At 41.5% G+C, this 20,924-nt stretch overlaps 1 protein-coding gene across 1 annotated transcript in view; it reads right to left on the reverse strand.

The window, feature by feature from the left end:
* Positions 1-264: 264 nt before the first annotated feature.
* The window catches only part of UBE3D (ubiquitin protein ligase E3D), a 192,063-nt gene continuing 171,403 nt past the window's right edge, over positions 265-20,924 (reverse strand). The window contains exon 10 of the mRNA XM_030199073.1: positions 265-887. Coding sequence (XP_030054933.1) covers positions 867-887 — 21 coding nt within the window. The 3' untranslated portion in view covers positions 265-866. The remainder of the gene's footprint in view (positions 888-20,924) is intronic.

Consider the following 20,924-nt stretch of genomic DNA (forward strand, 5'->3'; position numbering starts at 1 on the left):
GTCAAAATTCTGCCAATACCCGCTTAACTACCATAGCACCTATTTCCAAGTGGTGTGTACACACAGGCGGAGCTCAAACTTATGCATGTAACTTAAGAATACGGGGCTCCTTTTACCAAGCTGTGGGAAAAAGGGCCCTGCACTAGCCCCCAGACATACATGGCCATGCGGTAAGAGAACTCTTACCGCATGGCCATGTGACGGGGAGCCCTTACCCAATGAGGCAGCGATAAGGGCTCCTGCACTAACGCAGTGGTGCCCGATTACCGCCGCGCAACCCATTTCTGGGGTTCCCCCCCCCCCAGAAATGGTGCGCACTCAGGGTGGGACTACAGTCAGTGGTCGCATTGGGTCGGCGGTAGTCCCGCAAGACCGTGCAGTAAGATTGCGCTGGGCTTACCGCCGCTCTGAAAAAGGGCCCCACTGTAAATTATGAGAGTAACTGTAGCACTTAGGTGCTAACACTTACACCACCTCTATGGCTGGTGTAAATGCTCATGCCTAAGCCCCTATATACCTGGCTATACTAGTATTCTATACAGGAAAGTAGGCACAGGAATAGGCTCTTAACATGCACTCTTAGAGTGTTGTACATAATCCTGGTACAATATAAATAATTCTACAGCATGGCTGAATGCTTCTGGACTGGATACCATATTTGATAATACTTATAAGATGGAGTAGGCCTAAATGTTTCATACTTGTTAAAGTAATATTCAGTGTGCTGAAACTAAAGTGTCCATAATTATTGTTTTCTTATCATATCTTTCTCTAAGTTAATATCCTGGAATTCCTTTCTTCACTGGAGAGGTTGTGTTGTACTGCAGAATCTGCTGAACTATGTTGAAAGGCATGTATGAAGCTTTTTACATCCTCAAAAAAGCTACCTGGAAAAGAAAAATACAAAATTTTTAATTTATAGCACTGCAAACTAAAGCACAGCAGATTACAGTAATAGATTGTTTCTGAAGACAGCAGTTCACTACTTATATAAGTAGATCACATGATATGATTTCATTGCACGTGGCACAATCAGAATTATTTCTAATCAACTTTTCCTTCAAGAAGGTCAAGGCTAGGAAAAGACTAACATCACCTGAAAGGAAAAGTGTTGTATATGCACTTGATATGAAACAGAGTAAATGAGAAGTGAAGTTTTTATTTATTTATTTTTCTTACATTTGTACCCCGCGCTTTCCCACTCATAATAGGTTCAATGCGGCTTACATATTATATACAGGTACTTATTTGTACCTGGGGCAATGGAGGGTTAAGTGACTTGCCCAGAGTCACAAGGAGCTGCTTGTGCCTAAAGTGGGAGTTGAACTCAGTTCCTCAGGATCAGAGTCCACCACCCTAACCACTAGGCCACTCCTCCACTAGCAACATTCCATGTAGAAGCCTGCCCTTGCAGCCGCACAGGCTTCTGTTTCTGTGAGTCTGACGTCCTGCACGTACGTGCAGGACGTCAGACTCACAGAAACAGAAGCCTGCGTGGCTGCAAGGGCAGGCTTCTACATGGAATGTTGTTAGTGGAATAGCAACATTAACATTCCATGTAGAATCTCAAATAGTAGCAACATTCCATCTAGAACCTCCAATAGTAGCAACATTCCATGTAGAATCTTAAGTAGAGGAGTGTGGTAGCCGTGTTAGTCCACTCTTAAGGTTATCAATAGAAATCAAACAAAATAAAACATGGAAAAGAAAATAAGATGATACCTTTTTTATTGGACATAACTTAATACATTTCTTGATTAGCTTTCAAAGGTTGCCCTTCTTCGTCAGATCGGAAATAAGCAAATGTGCTAGCTTACAGTGTATATAAGTGAAAACATTCAAGCATTACTATGACAGTCTGACAGGGTGGGAGGATGGGGGTGGGTCGGAGGTATGCATGGGGACATCAAAGCATATCATTGATATTCTAACAGGATGGGTGTGGATAGGTGAGGGGTGGGGTGATCAACAGAGACATACAGCTTTATGGTTTATAATGGGCTAGGAACCCCAGATCCTTGTTAAGTCCTTTCTGTTGGGTGTTAAAATATTCAATCATTCTGACTTCAAAGGTCTTACGTTCTTGTATGGTTTTAAAGTTACCTTTCAGTCAGTGGCGTAGCCAGAAGGCAATTTTTGGGTGGGCCAACAGGTTGGATGGGTGGGCACTAGAGTTGCCAACTTTTTTGAAAGAGAAAAAACAGCAACCTGATGCACTCATACTCTGTCCCTACCCCTCTCCCCATAACTTCAATGAGGGTTGCAGGGCAGGCTTCAGTGGCTGCAGGCCAATTGAGAGCTAAGGGAAGTACAATAGACTGCACTATTCAGCCCCATTGAGCCATGGTCCTCCAACACATATTGTAAGGAATATGCCGAAAGGAAGAGGGACCCCAGCTACCCACCGGAGAAAAGAGAGCCGGAGGGTAGGAGGGAAGACCCTAGGGATGCTCAGGTTTTGCCCAAAAGGGACATAAAAATGGGAAACTACAACTCCCAGAAGGCCACAGGAGAGCTCCGGGGGAGGAGAAGTAGGGTGCAGAACCAAGGAGCTCCAGAAGAGGGCCGCCAGGGAAAAGGAAAAGCTGATTCTCCCACCTGGTGGAGGAGGTGGTGGAACCGGTGGCAGGAGAAGGAAAAGCAGCCTAGCAGAGTTAATGAAGAAAAGTGTAATCAGCTGGAAAAGGGGTGGGGGAGGAGAAAATGGACTGGGCTCCTGAAGGAGAGAGGGAGAATGAACCAGAGAGGATGGAGCAAGAGGAGGCTGAGCTGGTCTTAGACGAACCCATGGAGCTCTTGGCTATGGCTCAGCCAGCACTGGAGGTATAGGAGGGAAGGCCTGGGTCAATGCGGGAGGAGGTCAGGAGAATAGAGACTGACCCAGAGGGTGGGACCCAAGGCTTTGAGCCCGCGCAAAGCCTAGCTCTATTGAACTGTGCTGAGAGAAGCCTGGCTGTAAATGGGACTGTGTTAGAAACAGCCTGACTTTATTGAGCTGTGCTGAGAGAAGCCTGGCTGTACTTGGACTGGGTTTAAAACAGCCTGACTTTATTGAGCTGTGCTGAGAGAAGCCTGGCTGTACTTGGACTGTGTTTGAAACAGCCTAGCTCCATTGAACTGTGCTGAGAGAAGCCTGGCTGTAATTGGACTGTGTTTAAAACAGCCTGACTTTATTGAGCTGTGCTGAGAGAAGCCTGGCTGTACTTGGACTGTGTTTGAAACAGCCTAGCTCCATTGAACTGTGCTGAGAGTAGCCTGGCTGTAACTGGACTGTGTTAGAAACAGCCTGACTTTATTGAGCTGTGCTGAGAGAAGCCTGGCTGTACTTGGACTGTGTTTGAAACAGCCTAGCTCTATTGAACTGTGCTGAGAGAACCCTGGCTGTAATTGGACTGTGTTTAAAACAGCCGAGGAGCTGTTGAAGAAAAGGGGGTTGGGTTGCAAATCCCAAAAACAGGCCCAAGAAAGAAGAAGAAACACATAAAGAGGAAAACAGAGAGCTCTGTGCTGGTGGTGAGGAGGCTTCACGGACTTAGCCAATAGGAGCCTTGTTTACAATATATGGTATTGAAGCCAAACACATTCTGCATCAAGAGAACCTCCTGGCCCTCCACCAACAATGGATATAGAGCACAGCAAGGACAATTCTCCATAAAACTCATCATACAAAGAAATTTTGTTTTCTAGTGTAATCTCAATTACAGACATATTATAAATTAACTTATAAAAATCTATAAAACAAAAAGTCACTCAGAACCTAGAGCAAATCTACCATGCCAACACTAACTTCCAAAAACAAAGATCCTACCTATGAAAAAGAAGTGCCTTAAATATTATAGTAGGGCCCAAAAATACAAATACATTTATCAGGAAAGCTGAACAAGCCAAATTACTACAGAATGCTACATGGAAACTTCATGCTAACAGAATACCTCAGTCACACACACAAGACACAAATGCAAAATACAGAATAAGTGACCACAAACTCTAGAAATATAAATTAAATGGAAACCCCAAGAAACTAGACCTTGCATGTAGTATAACACTAGAGAAACAAGAAAGAAAGGCATTTGCTCCTGTGCAAAATATAAAGATGACACATGCCAGGGATGGTGTTAGGGATTGCAACTAGGGCAATTGTGCTTGGTTCCTTGGCCAGAGAAAGCCTGCATGCTGGAAGCTGAAGGCGCAGCCTGTAATGGACTTTGGGGTCCTTTCCTAGATTTCTGTCCTGGACCCCAGCCATGTTTAACATCAACTTTAGCAAGATGTACATTCCAAATCCAACATATTATATTCACAACATTGACAATAAAATAATATTTTTATACCTTTTTGTTGTCTGGTCATTTTTTCTCAAATCATATTGGTCCCAGTCTCTGGTTTCTGCTTCCCTCTTTCTTCTCTTAACTCACTTGCCAGGGTCTCCTATTTGACATTTCTTCTTTCTTCATGTCCATCATCCATCTCCCATCTCTGTTTTCCTATATTTCCTTGTCCAGTATCTCTCCTGTGTTCATATCCCCTCATCCATCATCATTCCTCTGTTCACCTATGCACCCCATGCCCAGCATATCCCTTCTGTGTTCCTATTCTCCCCCTTGTCTGGTATCTCTCTCCCCCCCTCTGTGTCCATATACCCCCCTCTCCAGTGTCCAGCATTTTATCTCTATTCCATATCCCCATGCCCCCCCCCTTGTCAGGCATTACCCCTCTGTGCCCATGTGCCATCCCCACACAGCATCTCACATTTGTGTCCCTGTCCCCATGCTCCCACCTAATGCCCATCATCTCCCTTCTGTATACTTACCTATGTCCCCTTTCTCCCTTCTCCACACCAATGTGTCCCTCTCCTCTCTGATCCCATCCCCCAACCAGCTTCTCTTCCAATCTTTCCTTCCCCTTATGCATCTGGCTCTTTTTCCATGCACCTCTCCTCTTCCCTCCAACCTCCCCTCTGCAAATCCCAAACCTCTCCCCTTCCCTCTGCAAATCCAAAACCTTCCCTCTGCAAATCCCAAACCTCTCCCCTTCCCTCCAACCTCCCCTCTGCAAATCCCAAACCTCTCCCCTTCCTTCCAGCCTCCCCTCTGCAAATCCCAAACCTCTCCCTTTCCTTCCAACCTCCCCTCTGCAAATCCCAAACCTCTCCCCTTCCCTTCCAACCTCCCCTCTGCAAATCCCAAACTTCTCCCCTTCCCTCCAACCTCCCCTCTGCAAATCCCAAACCTCTCCCCTTCCTTCCAGCCTCCCCTCTGCAAATCCCAAACCTCTCCCCTTCCCTCTGCAAATCCCAAACTTCTCCCCTTCCCTCCAACCCTCTGCCCCTGGCAAGTCCAGCACCCTTCTGTTCCCTTCCCAGCCTCCCCTTACTGGCCCAGCACCCCACTGACTTCCTCACCCTCTCCCACCCCTGCCGCAGCGCTTCATTTAATTCTGTCCGCACTGCTGTAAATGCACAGTCTCCCACCCCTCGCGGCGGCGCTTACAGTTTGCTACGGCGCTGACAGCAACTCTACAGATGCTGCACCAACGTCCGACGTCCTGCTCTGGGGCCTTCCGCGTCCCGCCTCCGTAAACCGGAAGTTACATCAGCGCGGCAGAGGGAAGGCCCCAGAGCAGGACGTCGGACGTCGGTTCCGCATCTGTAGAGTTGCTGTCAGCGCCGTAGCAAACTGTAAGCGCAGGGGTGGGAGGCTGTGACAGCAGCGCCCACAGAATTAAATGTAGCGCTGCGGCAGGGGTGGGAGTCGGGATAGGGCAAGGATCTGCTTCTGGGCGGGCCTGAAGCTAAACTGGGTGGGCCTGGGCCCACCCAGGCCCACCCGTAGCTACGCCCCTGCTTTCAGTATTCTCACTGTGAAATCACTGGTACAGTGTCCTGGTTCTGTGAAGTGCTGTCCCACCGGGGTGGGGGCCCTACTGGCTGTATTGTTCATGTGATGTCTATGTAAATTGAATCTTGTCTTAAGCATCTGGCCTGTTTCTCCAATATAGCATCCTTCGTTACATTTTTTACACTGAATGATATATACCACATTGGAAGATGAGCAAGTGAAAGATCCCTTTATGTTGAATATCTTTCCTTTGTGGATGACTTTGGGGTCCTGTGAAATATTTTGGCATAGTTTGCAACTGGATAAATTACAGGGAAGTGTGCCCTTCTGTTCCTTTTCAGTCTGTGATGGAAGTTTACTTCTGATTAGCTTGTGTTTTAAGTGATTTCACAGTGAGAATACTGAAAGGTAACTTTAAAACCATACAAGAACGTAAGACCTTTGAAGTCAGAATGATTGAATATTTTAACACCCAACAGAAAGGACTTAACAAGGATCTGGGGTTCCTAACCCATTATAAACCATAAAGCTGTATGTCTCTGTTGATCACCCCACCCCACCCCTCACCTATCCACACCCATCCTGTTAGAATATCAATGATATGCTTTGATGTCCCCATGCATACCTCCTACCCTCCCCCATCCTCCCACCCTGTCAGACTGTCATAGTAATGCTTGAAGGTTTTCACTTATATACACTGTCAGCTAGCACATTTGCTTATTTCCGATCTGACGAAGAAGGGCAACCTTCGAAAGCTAATCAAGAAATGTATAAAGTTATGTCCAATAAAAAAGGTATCATCTTATTTTCTTTTCCATGTTTTATTTTGTTTGATTTCTATTGATAACCTTAAGAGTGGACTAACACGGCTACCACACTCCTCTAGTTAGTAACAATAACTTATATTTTGTCCTTCAAAATGAGAATACAACCCAAAGCTATAAAATGGGCCTTTGGAGGGAGGCAAAAAAAAAAAAAAAGCGCCGATAGAGAAGCAGACACGAGCTATACAGGACATTATTCTTAAGCACTGGCCTGTGTTATCTCTTCATCACAGTTTACAGACTAGACCAAGATTTGCTTGTAATCGTGAGAAAAACATGGGTGAGATTTTATCCAAGAAAAAATTTAATCGATGGGGCGGTCAACAAGGAGTAGGTGGGCATACCCGTTGTAATGCATGTGTGTACTGTAAATATGCCTTGTGTACGAATCGGATTTGGGTGCAATCTTTAAATAGATATTTTGAGTTAAGATCTCATACGGACTGCAATACACAAAATGTAGTTTATGCCATATACTGTCCTTGTCAGCTATGGTATATAGGAGAAACTACAAGAAAAATTAAGCTGCGTATCGCTCAACATCTGAGTAACATTCGGTTACAAAAGATAGATTCTCCACTGGTTAGCCATTGGTCACAATTTAATCACTCAGTGGATGATTTACAGTTTGTTATCATTAATTGCCTGCAGGGAGGTTATGGCAATGTAGAACGTGAACTTATTCGAAGGGAGCAGCGTTTTATTTTTAATTGGGGGACTGTGCACCCATATGGCCTTAATAAGGAGGTTGATTGGGCATTATTGATGTCAGTATAAAAGCAGTAGTTCACATAAAGTTAGATCATTCAATCTATTCGTGAGGTTTCACGCTATCAGAAGGGATTTCCCGTTGTGAGCCCAGTGCTCCGATGTGGCTGGTAAGGGCTTTAAGAAAATGTTATTTCTATAGTGTTTGAGGTTGCTGATGTGTTTAGTGATGTGTGTTTGTATATAGGATCTCCTGAAGAAGTTAAAATGAAACACAGCCTGTGTTGAGATCTATGGATATGTGTATAAACGTGGATTGATTTGGTAATCACTGTGAAGGAAACCTGATGCAAGGATCCTGTCTGAGTGGAGTTATCTGCTTCAGTAGAAGATGGAATTACTCTAATGGTGTTGTGAACCCCTTTTTGGGTCTTTTTTTGTTCATCAACAGACTGGTGATTGATACTCATCAATGAACTTTATGATGGAACATTCAATATTCCGTTGTTTGGAATGAAGATAAGATAAGTCATCAGATCAATTTATGACGATAAGTCGTCTGAACAATTTATGAAGGTTTAAAGAACTATATTGAGTATCAGTGTGGGTTATAACAGAACACAATCAATTGATGATTAGTTTAAGTATTTAATCAGTGATTATGTATGTTTGAATTGGTATAGCTGAATAAAAGCAATGTGTTTGTAATATTATATTGTGTTGGACATTGATAAGAGATGATTAGGTCATAATAAAGTAGTGGTTAACTAGATTGACCAATAATTAATGAATTTAACCCTTGTAATTGTAATAATATTTGTGTGTAATAATACATTCATTTTCCAACAACTAACTTATGTTTGTAGATATTCAATTCTTCTCTCCACCTCTGCTTAGTAATAGGGGTTCCTGAACTGAGGAAGAGAGACAATTCATCTGATGCTCTAGAGTCTTGGCAGTAATTTTTCTTATTTGAAAGAATGGACCATGTTGCTTTTATGTTTATATGTGTTGGCACTGCCCTCTGACACTAAAAGGACAGAGGATATTATCAGACTGTATTGCCAATAGTGATGACCCCTGACGCAGGCATTCTGCTGAAACATGGTCCCTGTTGGGTTTCTCAATAAAAGTACTGGATGCCAAGCCACTCTTGGAGGACCACTATGCTTTTTTGAAAGGCTTGGTACAATTTTGAAGTGGAATGATGTATAGGGGGACATATCTCTTTAGTGACACTGCACAATATAGTCAGATTTAGTTACTGAAAATGGGGAAGATGATAGCATATGTTTTTAAACAGGAAAAGTTAGGTCATGTCATACTGGTATTTGTTTTAATGCTGTCAATTTTGGGTTTTGCCTTTAATTTATGTTGTTTTTGTTATGTTTTCATGCATCAGTGATTTATTATATATGTTATCCTGTTCCTTGCCTAGAACTGTGAATGGGGGGTAATAAATATTTAAAAATAAATAACAAATCATTTTATGCTACATTTCATATGCACAATCTTTGAATGAATAAATTACCTACAAGGAAATATCCACTGTACCTGAATGCAACTTGCTTTGAGCTACTCCTGAAAAAGTGAGCTAAAGCCAAATAATTAAATACTCACTTTCTTTTCCTAACACATAGCATAGACATACATAAACTTTGTCCTGCTTCAGACCTGCAGAGCCCTGGTACAAATTACAGACAGAATTAAGGATACTGTTTGTCATCTGAAAACCCTTTTTTGTTACAGCTTTGAATGTGCTCTAATTATATTCTAATCAGTGAACTCTATATTAATCAAAATGAACCCAATCTAATTGACATCCAAATTCTTAGAACATAAGCTCCAAAAATCTACAAATGGTACTTAAAATTGCGCCTGCAAATTTTGGCATGGGCCCAATTTGCATGCAAAATTTAATTCATTTTTAAAAAGATGTTCACAGTGAGAATATATTCACAGACGGATTAATGATGAAAAATGGGACTAAATAGCTAACTAGAAACAGTGAGCATGGCCAGTTGAAATCCATCTCACATATGAAATTTTAATCAAAACATTTACCCTGTTTACTACTACTACTTAACATTTCTAGAGCGCTACTAGGGTTACGCAACGCTCTACAATTTAACAAAGAGAGATAGTCCCTGCTCAAAGAGCTTACAATCTAAGCCATGTTAGTGGCAGCCGCACGGCAATTCTGACACAGCCCATTCAAGTGAATGGGCTGTGTCTGCATTAGCGCTCGGCTTAGTAAACGGGGGGGGGGGGGGGGGGGGGGGGGGTTATAATATTGGAGTTAAAGTAATTAAATTATGACACAGATTATGTTTTAAGAATCTGGATGTCAACTAATTATATCCTATTTAGAAGATTATTCTTGAAATGAATTTGTAAAATTGGCATAATTCCAGCTTAAAGAATAGTGTAGTTAAATTGGTGTACTTGCTCGCGTGTACATGCAAATTATCAAAAGCAATAACTGTAGAGCAGGTGTAATGCTTCTTGAAACAGAGGCAAGTAGCTTTTGCATCTATCATTCATTCCCTTTCCTTTTTGATATAGATTGCAGCTAAACTCTATCAGTCTCATCAAAGATCTCGAAAGACAATTTCTGTAAAACCTAAAAATCTTCTGACACACAAGCAGCACATGTGTGTTTTATTTTATAACTAGTAAAAAAGGCCCGTTTCTGTGAGCAATGAAATGGGCACTAGCAAGGTTTACCTGCGGCAGCGTGGCAGCGTTGGGAGGGTGCAGGTGGGTATTTTTTTTTTTTGCGGGCGGCAGCTTCGGGATCCCGGCGGATCAGGTGTTCGGACAGCACTCCTGCCCCTGTGTAGCTCGGTGTTTGTTGCTGTGCGTCGGGGGGTGGGGTGGGTCTGCGTAGGCCGCTGTTTCTCGCAGTGCGTCGGGGGGGTAGCGTCGGAGGGCGGTGGAACTGGCGATTGGCTGAGTGTCATAGCCCCGCCCTCCACATCATCACGTTGTGATGCGAGGGCGGGGCATACACTCATGGGATCTTGAAACTACAAATTTGCATTTAGAATGTTGGGGTTGTGAATTATGTGTGGATGGGGCATGGCTGAGGGCGGGTCTATGAGTGAGAGTGAGAGTGAGTGGTGCTGACAGCCTAGAAGACTACAGGGCTTCAGTGTTTCCCTGCCACACAGTGAGGTTCAGAACGTTGGAGGTGAGAATTATTTATATAGATTTTATGGTACTTGCTAAATTTTCCAAGCAACACATGGAAAATTTAGCAATTACCATAAAATTATAAAATAAAACACTTGTCTACTGTGTTGAACTGTTTTCCAGGAACATAATACAATGTATTTGTGACTGTAACAAAGGGAAAGATTGGGTGTATTAGTCATTTAATACTGGTTGCACCTTGACAAGATAAATGAGCTAGGCGATAACTTGTTATACATTTCATGTTATCTTGTTGACCTGTATGTTAAGAGGTTTGTAGTTTACCTGCAGTAGATAAGAAAGTTATTGATAATAACTACTGCTTCTGCCATGACCACAGCACACCAGTCATTAAGACACAATTTAGTAAACCCTACATACACGTCAAGGAATTGCTGGCAGCTCGTGACCATGCATGGCAAAGAATGGTTACAGCAACAATCATGTTCAACAAAATTATAATACAGATTCTAGTTTGCTGTATTGAAGCAATTTAAATAAACAGATAACATCCACCAAAATAAGGTATGTGCATTTTAATAATACTCCAGGTTTTAGACTGCCCTTCTGTAGAATCATTTAAATACTTAGGATGAAATACATGCTGAAAGCTGATAAATATCTGTATCACAAAAGAATAAAATGATGGCTTAAATAGTCATACCAATTAATGCAATACCATCAACCTTCAGTTTTAAATATTAAGTGGATCCTCAGATGGCCCTTGAGTAAATGACTCCTTTTGACTCAACTCTGGCCAATGTCCTCATTGATCCAACCTTTTCAATTTTTAAATGTTTTTGTGGGGGGTGGGGGGTTCAGTTCATTTCTCAGTCATTTTTCGCAATCAAACTTATTTCAAAACTTATACCACTTACCTTATGTGCAAACGTCTGGGCCAGGCCACCTCTCCCAATATGAATTCATGTCTTGGTAATCTGCGTCAGGGTCAAGGCACCAAAAATTCAGTCAAACTTTGCCAGTGGCAAAGTTTAATTTAATTTTTTATGCCTTGTCCCTGACGCAGATTACCAAAACATGAATTCATGTTGGAAGAGGTGGCCTGGCCCAGAATTTTAAATTTGCATATAAGATAACTGGTATAAGTTTTGAAACAACTTTGATTGAGAAAAATGACTGTAAAATGAACTAAAAAAAAAAAACCACAAAAACAAAAGTCGTCATATATTCATGGGCCAGCTGAGGACCCACTTAATATTTAAAACTGAAGGTTATGGTATTGCATTAATTGGTAGGATGAAAGATAAGCATTGCCTCTGCAATATTTTTTCATTTAACAAAGCCACCTAACATTTGCAGTTAGCTGAGATTACTATAAATAAAAATCACAAAAAAGAAAGATTAAAACAACAAAAAAACCATAGATAAAACAATCTGTATCTCATACCCCTGGAGCATATTACTCATTATACACCCTTCCCAATTATTACTTATCATGACAGAACATTTCTCCTAACGGTTCCCTTAAAAACATAATCAGCGTTACATGATAACCTTGCTAGCGCCCGTTTCATTTGCGTGAGAAACGGGCCTTTTTTTACTAGTGTATTAATAAATTTGGCAGTCTTAAGTCTCAGTACTGACTTCAACAAAGCAGTAGGATACTATACTGATCTCATGATGCATCAGATTAGATTGGATAAGAGGCAGGGGGCGGGTGCTGTGTAAGGGGGAGCCTGGTAGGGAGTAGATAAAAGGAAGAGGGGGGGGGGGGCTGCAGGAAGAGAGATAATGGAGGTGGTGGGTAAGAGGCAGTTTTAAACATGTATGTGGAGGAGTGGCCTAGTGGTTAGGGTGGTGGACTCTAGTCCTGGGGAACTGAGTTCGATTCCCACTTCAGGCACAGGCAGCTCATTGTGACTCTGGGCAAGTCACTTAACCCTCCATTGCCCCATGTAAGCCGCATTGAGCCTGCCATGAGTGGGAAAGCGTGGGGTACAAATGTAACAAAAATAAAATAGATACTATTGGAGATTCTACATGGAATGTTGCTACTATTGGAGATTCTACATGGAATGTTGCTACTATTGGAGATTCTGCATGGAATGTTAATGTTGCTATTCCACTAGCAACATTCCATGTAGAAGCCTGCCCTTGCAGCTGCGCAGGCTTCTGTTTCTGTGAGTCTGACGTCCTGCACGTACGTGCAGGACGTCAGACTCACAGAAACAGAAGCCTGCGCGGCTGCAAGGGCAGGCTTCTACATGGAATGTTGCTAGTGGAGGAGTGGCCCACTGGTTAGGGTGGTGGACTCTGGTCCTGAGGAACTGAGTTCGATTCCCACTTCAGGCACAGGCAGCTCCTTGTGACTCTGGGCAAGTCACTTAACCCTCCATTGCCCCATGTAAGCCGCATTGAGCCTGCCATGAGTGGGAAAGCGCAGGGTACAAATGTAACAAAAATAAAAAATAAAAATATGCATCAAAATTCCCATTTTCCTAACCTGTTTACTTTATTCCCTTCCAAATTTTCATTTTTACCATGGGGGAGGGGGGAAGGGTTTTATTCTTTCTTTCATCATGGGGCCCTTTTTAATTTAATTTTTAAAGGAAAAACAATCTGTGGGAGTTCTGTGCTTTAGGTTGTTGCCGGGAAAAGAGAAGCAGTAACCTAAAAAACTGGCAATAGGACTGCGAGGCATAATATCACGGTTACTGATCAGCTCTAGACGAAATCAGATTCAAAAGAACTGCAACTCTTGCAAAAACCTGAGTGTTTTTGTCACCACCAAGCCAGAGGGCAATTTTAATACTTAACACTTCACTTCACCTCCACGCATGCTTTCTGTTAGAATGAGCGTTTGTTTAACTACTAATTTCAAATATCACAAGCCTACCTGTAATCATGAGGTAATGATGCACTTTTCAGATGACAAATAAAGAGCTTGTTGAGGTGATACTTTAATAGCCTGAGAATAATTAGTTCACACACCTACACCAAGAGACAACGGGCACATTTACTGTGCCCATAATGCCATGAAAATATGACAAAACAATTTTTCATATCTAATGAGCTCGGTCAAAACAAAAACATCTCCAACTGAACAAAAACAAATAGATTTTATTGCATGTTTCCCTCACTTATCAGGACAGCAGAAGATTTGATTTTTTTTTTGTGCTATTTTGGCCACTATTATCCAAACATGAAAAAATGTGGTGCCCTTTCACTAAAGCTTAATGCACGCTAACAGTGTGCACTACACTGTTAGCTAAACGCCCACCTGTTTGATGTTATTTTTGACTCCTAACTTTTCACTTGTTCGTAACCTCTATCTTGTCTTCCTCTCTTCAATAGTCCCTTATCCCTATGTGTCCTATCTGTCTGTCCTACCCTTAGCCCTTATTTGTCCTGTCTGTCTGTCCTGAATTAGATTGTAAGCTCTTTTGAGCAGGGGCTGTCTCTTCCTCATGTTCAATTGTGAAGCGCTGCGTACGACTGGTAGCGCTATAGAAATGATTTGTAGTAGTAATAGTGTGCACTACACGCTGCATGTCCTATATTATACCTATGGGCCATGTGGCACTTAGCGCACACTAATGTCCGTTATGTATGATTGTATTTGTTTAATAAGGTTGTAATGGGTTTTTTTTTTTTAAAGAGTATTATGGATGTGCATTTCTAATCCGTTTAGAATATGATAAGATAATGGGGGAATACAAATTTTTATAAATTAAGTTGTGCCCTAAACTTTAGTAAAAGGTCCCTACGATCTTATGAAAATTAAAGAGCTGTAAAGGCCAATTATATGCTTACATAATAGCACAGTAACATAATAGATGAAGGCAGATAAAGACCTGCACGGCTGGTCCAGTTTGGCCAACAGCCACATTCATTATGACTTCATTAATAAACTACTACTACTACTACTACTATTTAGCATTTATATAAACTTACTAAACAAAAACTGGGGTAGATGAATCACAAAAACGTGAAAACTCAAATATTTATTTGTTATATTTGTATCCCACATTATCCCACCTCTTTGCAGGCTCAATGTGGCTTACAATTCATCATGGATACTGAAATAGAGGAGAGTATACATTTGGCTTTACAGAGTGTTTTGGGTTACATGAAGATGAAATACATGATAGTGTAAGAGCAAAAGGCATTATAAGATAATGCTGGATGTATTAAGGGTTGTACAGTTACATGTGTTGCTCATTGTGATATATCTTGTCAAAGAGATAAGTTTTTAATGCTTTACGGAAGTTGGTCAATTCGTAGACCGTTTTCAGGTGATGTGGCAACGCGTTCCAGAACTGCGTACTCATGTAGAAGGTAGATGAGTGCATTAGTTTGTATTTCAGGCCTTTGCACTTAGGGGGATGAAGATTGAGGAATGTACGAGAAGATTTCTTTGCGTTCCTGGGTGGTAGGTCTATTAGGTCCGACATGTAAGCTGGGGCATCGCCATGGATGATTTTATGGACTAGGGTGCAAAGCTTGAATGTGATCCGTTCTTTAAGTGGGAGCCAGTGTAGTTTTTCACGTAAAGGTTTGGCGCTTTCGTATTTTGGTTTGCCGAATATTAGTCTGGCTGCCGTGTTCTGGGCAGTCTGGAGTTTTTTAAGTATTTGTTCTTTGCAACCAGCGTAAAGTGAATTACAGTAGTCCAGATGACTGAGTACTAGTGATTGTACCAGATTGCGGAAGACAGTCCTTGGAAAGTATGGTTTGATTCTTTTTAGTTTCCACATTGAGTGAAACATCTTTTTAGTTATGTTTTTCGCATGGTTCTCAAGTGTCAGGTGTCGATCGATAGTGACTCCAAGAATTTTTAGGGTGTCTGAGACTGGTAGATTTAGTTTAGGTGTGTTCAATGAGAAACACAGTGTGTGAAAAGTAAACGGAAAGATCCCCAGAAACATAACTCACCCATGCGGCAGTACTATGTACATAGAACAACTACAGTGTGGACAAGTGTTTTCATTCATTGGGTCCCGATATAACTTAATCACCTCTGTGACTCCCACATAAATGCAGGCTGGCTTATTGCACATCTAACATAATGGAAGATAAAACAATGAGGCAGACCTTGTAAAAAAAAAACCCAATGTATTTATTAGTAGATTAAAAGCTCCCAGATATTCAACATAAAATGCCTGACATGGCCGTGTTTCACCAGTATAAAAATGGCTGCCTCAGGGGCAGTGAGTCACTGTAAATGAAATTAAAATCATTCAGTATCTAAAACCAACATATAAAAGACATGAAATAAATAAACAAACAAACAAACAAACAAAAACACTCATCTCAATGCCACCAGGGGTAAAGGCGTCTCACCCGGTTTTTACACACAGTCTAAATGTTTTTTCAGTTGTGAAAGTTATAAATGCTGAACGTGTCACAGTGTGTGATATTGTAGTGAAATAAGTATTATATTAGGATCTATGTTAGTGTAATAAGCAAGCCTGCACTTATATGGGAATGAGAGAGGTGATTAAGTTATATTGGGACCCAATGAATGAATGAAAAAAACATGTCCACCCTCTATAGTAATTCTATGTACACAGTACTGCCACATGGATGAGTTGTGTTTCTGAGGGTCTTTCCATTTACTTTTCACACATTGTTTTTCTCATTGAATTTAGCCTCTATATTTGAGTATTCACGTTACTGTGATTCTTCTACCCCAGTTTTTGTTTAGTAGCATTATTTTATCTACTGATGGTACAGTTGGAAGATATATTGCTTTTCATTATTAAACTAACAATGAATGTGATATGTATACTCGATCCTGATCTTTCATTCCCGTTTTTGAAACACTGATTGTAGAAATTTACCCAGCACTGTCCTGATGCCTCAACTATTTCAGTTGCCATCTAACCCACTCCAGCCCATCATGATCTTGCCATTATGGGACACAGACTGTAGAAATCTGCCCAGCACTAGCCTTTGTTCCACAAAGCTGGAGTTGTCATCAAAGCAACACTCCTGCCCATCATCCATGAGACTATTTAAATTTTGTTTTAATACCATTCTTTTTCTATTTAGGGATCCTATATATTTATCCCATGCCTTTTTGAATTTCATCACTATTTTTACTTCCACCATCTCCACTGGCAGGGTATTCCAGGCATTGACCCCCCCCCCCCCCCCCCCCCCCCCCCCGTGAAAAAGTATTTCCTGATGTTACTCCTGAGTCACTACAACCTCAATTCAAGTCCACTAGTTTTACAGTTTTCTCATCTGTGGGAAATATTTGATTGTATATTAATACCTTTCAAGTATTTAAACACCTGCATCATATCTAGCCCTATACACAATAAACATTTATGAAAGAAATTTCCATGCACTGTCCTCACTGCATGCAAATCTCTTTCATGAATATTCATTGTGGATATCCTGAAAACCTGACTGGCTGGGGTGCCTCCAAGACCAGGTTTGGAAACCGCTGCTCTAGGGTATACATATTCAGGTTTTCAAGTCTCTTCTCATATATCTTATGGCACAAACCCCATACCATTGTTGTTGCCTTCTTCTTTACTGCTTCAAGTCTTTTCAAGTCCTTAACAAGATACGGCCTCCAAAACTGAATGCAATACTCCAAGTGAGACAAACAAAGCAGATCAATCAGTGATATGGTTCAAAACTTTATTTTCAGAGATTCGCCCGACACAGACTGTGTTTCGCCCACAAGGGCTGCGTCAGGGGCTAATAGTCCAAGCAGGACATGAGATTGAAACGTAAAAAACCAGCAGGGTGCGTTCCTCAATCAAGATGAGGACATCAGCTCAATGCACAGGGTAAGTCTCTGGTCGCATCTCTCAGCTGCTCCAAGTGAGGCCTCACCGATGACTTGTGTATAGGGGCATCAACTCCTTCTTTCTTTTGCTAGTTATGCTTCTCTCGTTGCAGCTTAGCATCCTTCTCATTACAGCCACCACCGTGTCACATTGTTTTGTTCCCATGAGATCCTCAGACACTATCACCTCAATGTTCCTCTCTTTGTCTGTACATGATCAGCCTCTCACACCCTGGCACATAATAGCTTCTTTGGATTTCTACTCCCTAAATGCATCATTCTGCACTTCTTCACACTAAATTTTAACTGCTAAGTATTAGACCCTTCTTCTAATTTTTGCAGATCACTTTTCTTCTTGTCCACTCCATTTGGGGTGTCTACTCAGTTACAAATCTTGGTATCATCCGCAAAAACCCTTTGATGCCGCAACTCACAAATATACTGATTAGAATCGGCCACAGTACCAATACTTGAAGCACTCCTTTACTCACCTTTTTTTCCTATGAGTGAATTCCATTTACCACCACCCTCTGACATCTGCCAGTCAACCAGTTTGTAATCCAGTTCACCAATCTGGCTTCTAACTTCAGTCCATCAAGTTTATTCAAGAGCCTCCTATGAGGAACCGTGTTAAAGGGTTTGCTGAAATCCAAATGGAATTCATCTAGCGCATGTCCTCGGTCTAATTCTTTGGTTACTCAATGAAATCAGTCAGATTCATTTGGCACAATTTTCCTTTTGTAAAACCATGTTGCCTCGGATCTTGTAACCCACTGGATTCCAGGAAATTCACAATTCTTTCCTTCAGCAGTATCTCCATTACTTTTCCAACCACCAAAGTGAGGCTTATTGGCCTGTAGTTTCCCACTTCTGCTCTGTCACTACTTTTGTGAAGAGGGACCACATCAGCTCTCTTCTAGCGCTGTGGAACCTCTCCCACCGCCAAGGATTTATTAAACAAATCTTTCACCAGGATTTTCTTTTGTGAACACAGAAGTGTCTGTTTAGCACATCCATTTTTTCCTCATTACTTTTCACATAGCAGTTCATGGCACCTTTCAGCCTTTCAATTCCATTTCTAGCCATTTATTCTTCCACTTGTACTTTCGCCAGCCATATTCCTCTTTTTGGTTCCTTCAGTTTTATCTGGTATTCTTTTTGTGTTCTTCTTCTTGATTTCTGTATTTCACAATAACGACCTCTTTTGCCTTCATTTTCTCAGTCACTCGCTTGGAGAACCATATTTCTTTCCTTTTCTTCTTACTTTTATTAACTTTCCTTACAAAAAGATCTGTTGCATTTTTATAGCTCTCTTCACCTTGGCCATGTCTACTTTTTTTTTTTGTACTTCTTGTATGTCCTCCCACCCCATCAGCTTTTTTTTCACATACTCCCCCATTTCACTAAAGTCTGCATGTTTGAAATCCAGGACTTCTGAGTTTTGTATGGCTGCACTCCCCTTTAGCTCTTATATCAAACCAAACTGTGTAATGATCACTACTGCTCGAGTGGGCACCCACGCAGACATTAGACACGCCGTCACCCCTTACCTCGTGGGTTGTCATCATTTGTCTGAGCAGAGTACTTTGAAAAGCATCCACAATCTCTCTACTTTTTTCCAGTTCTGTCGATGGGATTTCCTAGATGTTGGAGAGGCTTTGGCATACAGGCGATCTACAGTCATAAGTGATGACACTGTACTGTCATTCAACCATACTAGTAAAAAGTTACAAATATTCTCCCTTGCTGAATAGGCCTGTTATGGGACTGGACAATGGAGAGGATGTTGCGTGTCAACTTGGGGTGATGGTGGCCAGAGGGGCGTGAGCCACCCACTGGAAATAGAGTCGGGGGGGGGGGGGGTAGATTTTTAAAAGTTTAAAGTTTCTTTAAAAACTTGTTTACTCAGATTTTCACAGGCTCTTGTTCTTGGGAAGGACTGGATTTGGCATCTCTGTTTTACATAATTTTAGTGTTGATGAATCTAGTAAGAAATGATTGGTCTTGAATGGATGTTAATAGTCTTCCCTATCTTGAAATGGAGCTCAAAAGTGTTTTGGTATTTTATAATTTTTATTATTGCAAACCGCTTGGATTTGCAATATGTTAAGCGGTATATAAAATATTTTAAAACATTAAACATCTCCCACATTGGAAACAAGTTGAGATGAAAATGGAATCTCAGTATGCAGTGCACAGACTGACTGCCATTTGACATTATAAACTAGGACTTCTTGAAAGGCGATAGAGGTGGAGGTGCTTTCAATGGTGGAGAAGCTGGAGTTGTTGTTTATGATGATACTGAGCCATAGCGGGGCGAGAGGGAAATGGGTTTGAGGAGTATTTTTATAGGGGAAATTATGGGCTGGATGGAGAGTTCGTTGGTTAAGATTGATAAGTAAGGGGTGGATGACCTAAAGAAACCTTATGCATTTACCGATTGCATAACTTTCTGCTTGTATTGCAATAAAATTCAGTTAAAAAATAGAAAGAAATCTCCCAGCAACAGAGCCTCCCCTTTCATTCCCAACATTTGGATCAGATCTTTGTCAAGTTTCTCTGTTAGTATTAGAGGTCTGTACATGACACCCATGTGGATAAAGGGTCTATTATCTCTCTTCAAGATTATCTATATCACTCCCTACATTTCAGTTGCTTTAATATTGTTTTTCAAATACCGAGCTATTCTTCCACCTTTTCAACTACCTCTATGCACCTAAATAGATTATAGCCTTGTATGGTTGCATCCCACTCTAGGACGTCATTGAACCATGTCTCTGTGATAGCAACAATATCTAAGTCTGCCTCTAATGTAACGGCTTGAAGATGATGAACTTTGTTACTTAGACTGTGAATGTTAGCTTTCCAGCTACTTTTGCAGGCGTCTCATCCTTTGTATAGTTTTTTGCTTAGTCTCCCCTTCTGCTGTGTTGCTAAGTGAATTGCTAACGTGGTTTTATAAATTATGATTTTCCTCACTGCTGTCACACAGCAGAGTGGAGGAGTAGCCTAATGGTTAATGCCCTGGGCTGAGAACTTGGGAAGTGGGTTCAATTCCCACTGCAGCTCCTTTTGATAATGGGCAAGTTACTTAAACTTAGATTTGAGCCAACTAGGGAGAGAGAAAGTGGCCATGGGAGGGTTATGAGTGGATCAGGGGCATTCCTAGAATTTATGCACGCTGTTATAGAATAAGTGGGATCCATACCTAATTTAAATGCGAGGATTTACACCAGGGATTGAAATTACTTGGTGTAAATCCTTGCATCAAAAGTTAGGCACTAACTCTAGGATTCTATATATGGTGCCTTAATTTCTGCGTGGAAATCAAAGCGTATTCTATAACAATGCTCGTAATGTAACTGGTCAACTAGCAAATCAGTGCTGTTAATTGGATGTTAGCAAGCAATTATCAGCACTAATTGGCATTAAGATTTATGCACACAAGTCGCTAAGCGTATTCTGTAACGTGGTGCACCTAAATTCTAAGTTGCATAGTTGAAAAGGAGGCATGGCCATGGGCAGGGCATGGGGCGTTTGTGCATTGTTATAGAATACAACCACTCTACGCCTAATTTAGGTGTTGGGATTTAT

Source organism: Microcaecilia unicolor, chromosome 3 (genome assembly GCF_901765095.1).
Source record: "Microcaecilia unicolor chromosome 3, aMicUni1.1, whole genome shotgun sequence".
Classification (NCBI taxonomy): domain Eukaryota; kingdom Metazoa; phylum Chordata; class Amphibia; order Gymnophiona; family Siphonopidae; genus Microcaecilia; species Microcaecilia unicolor.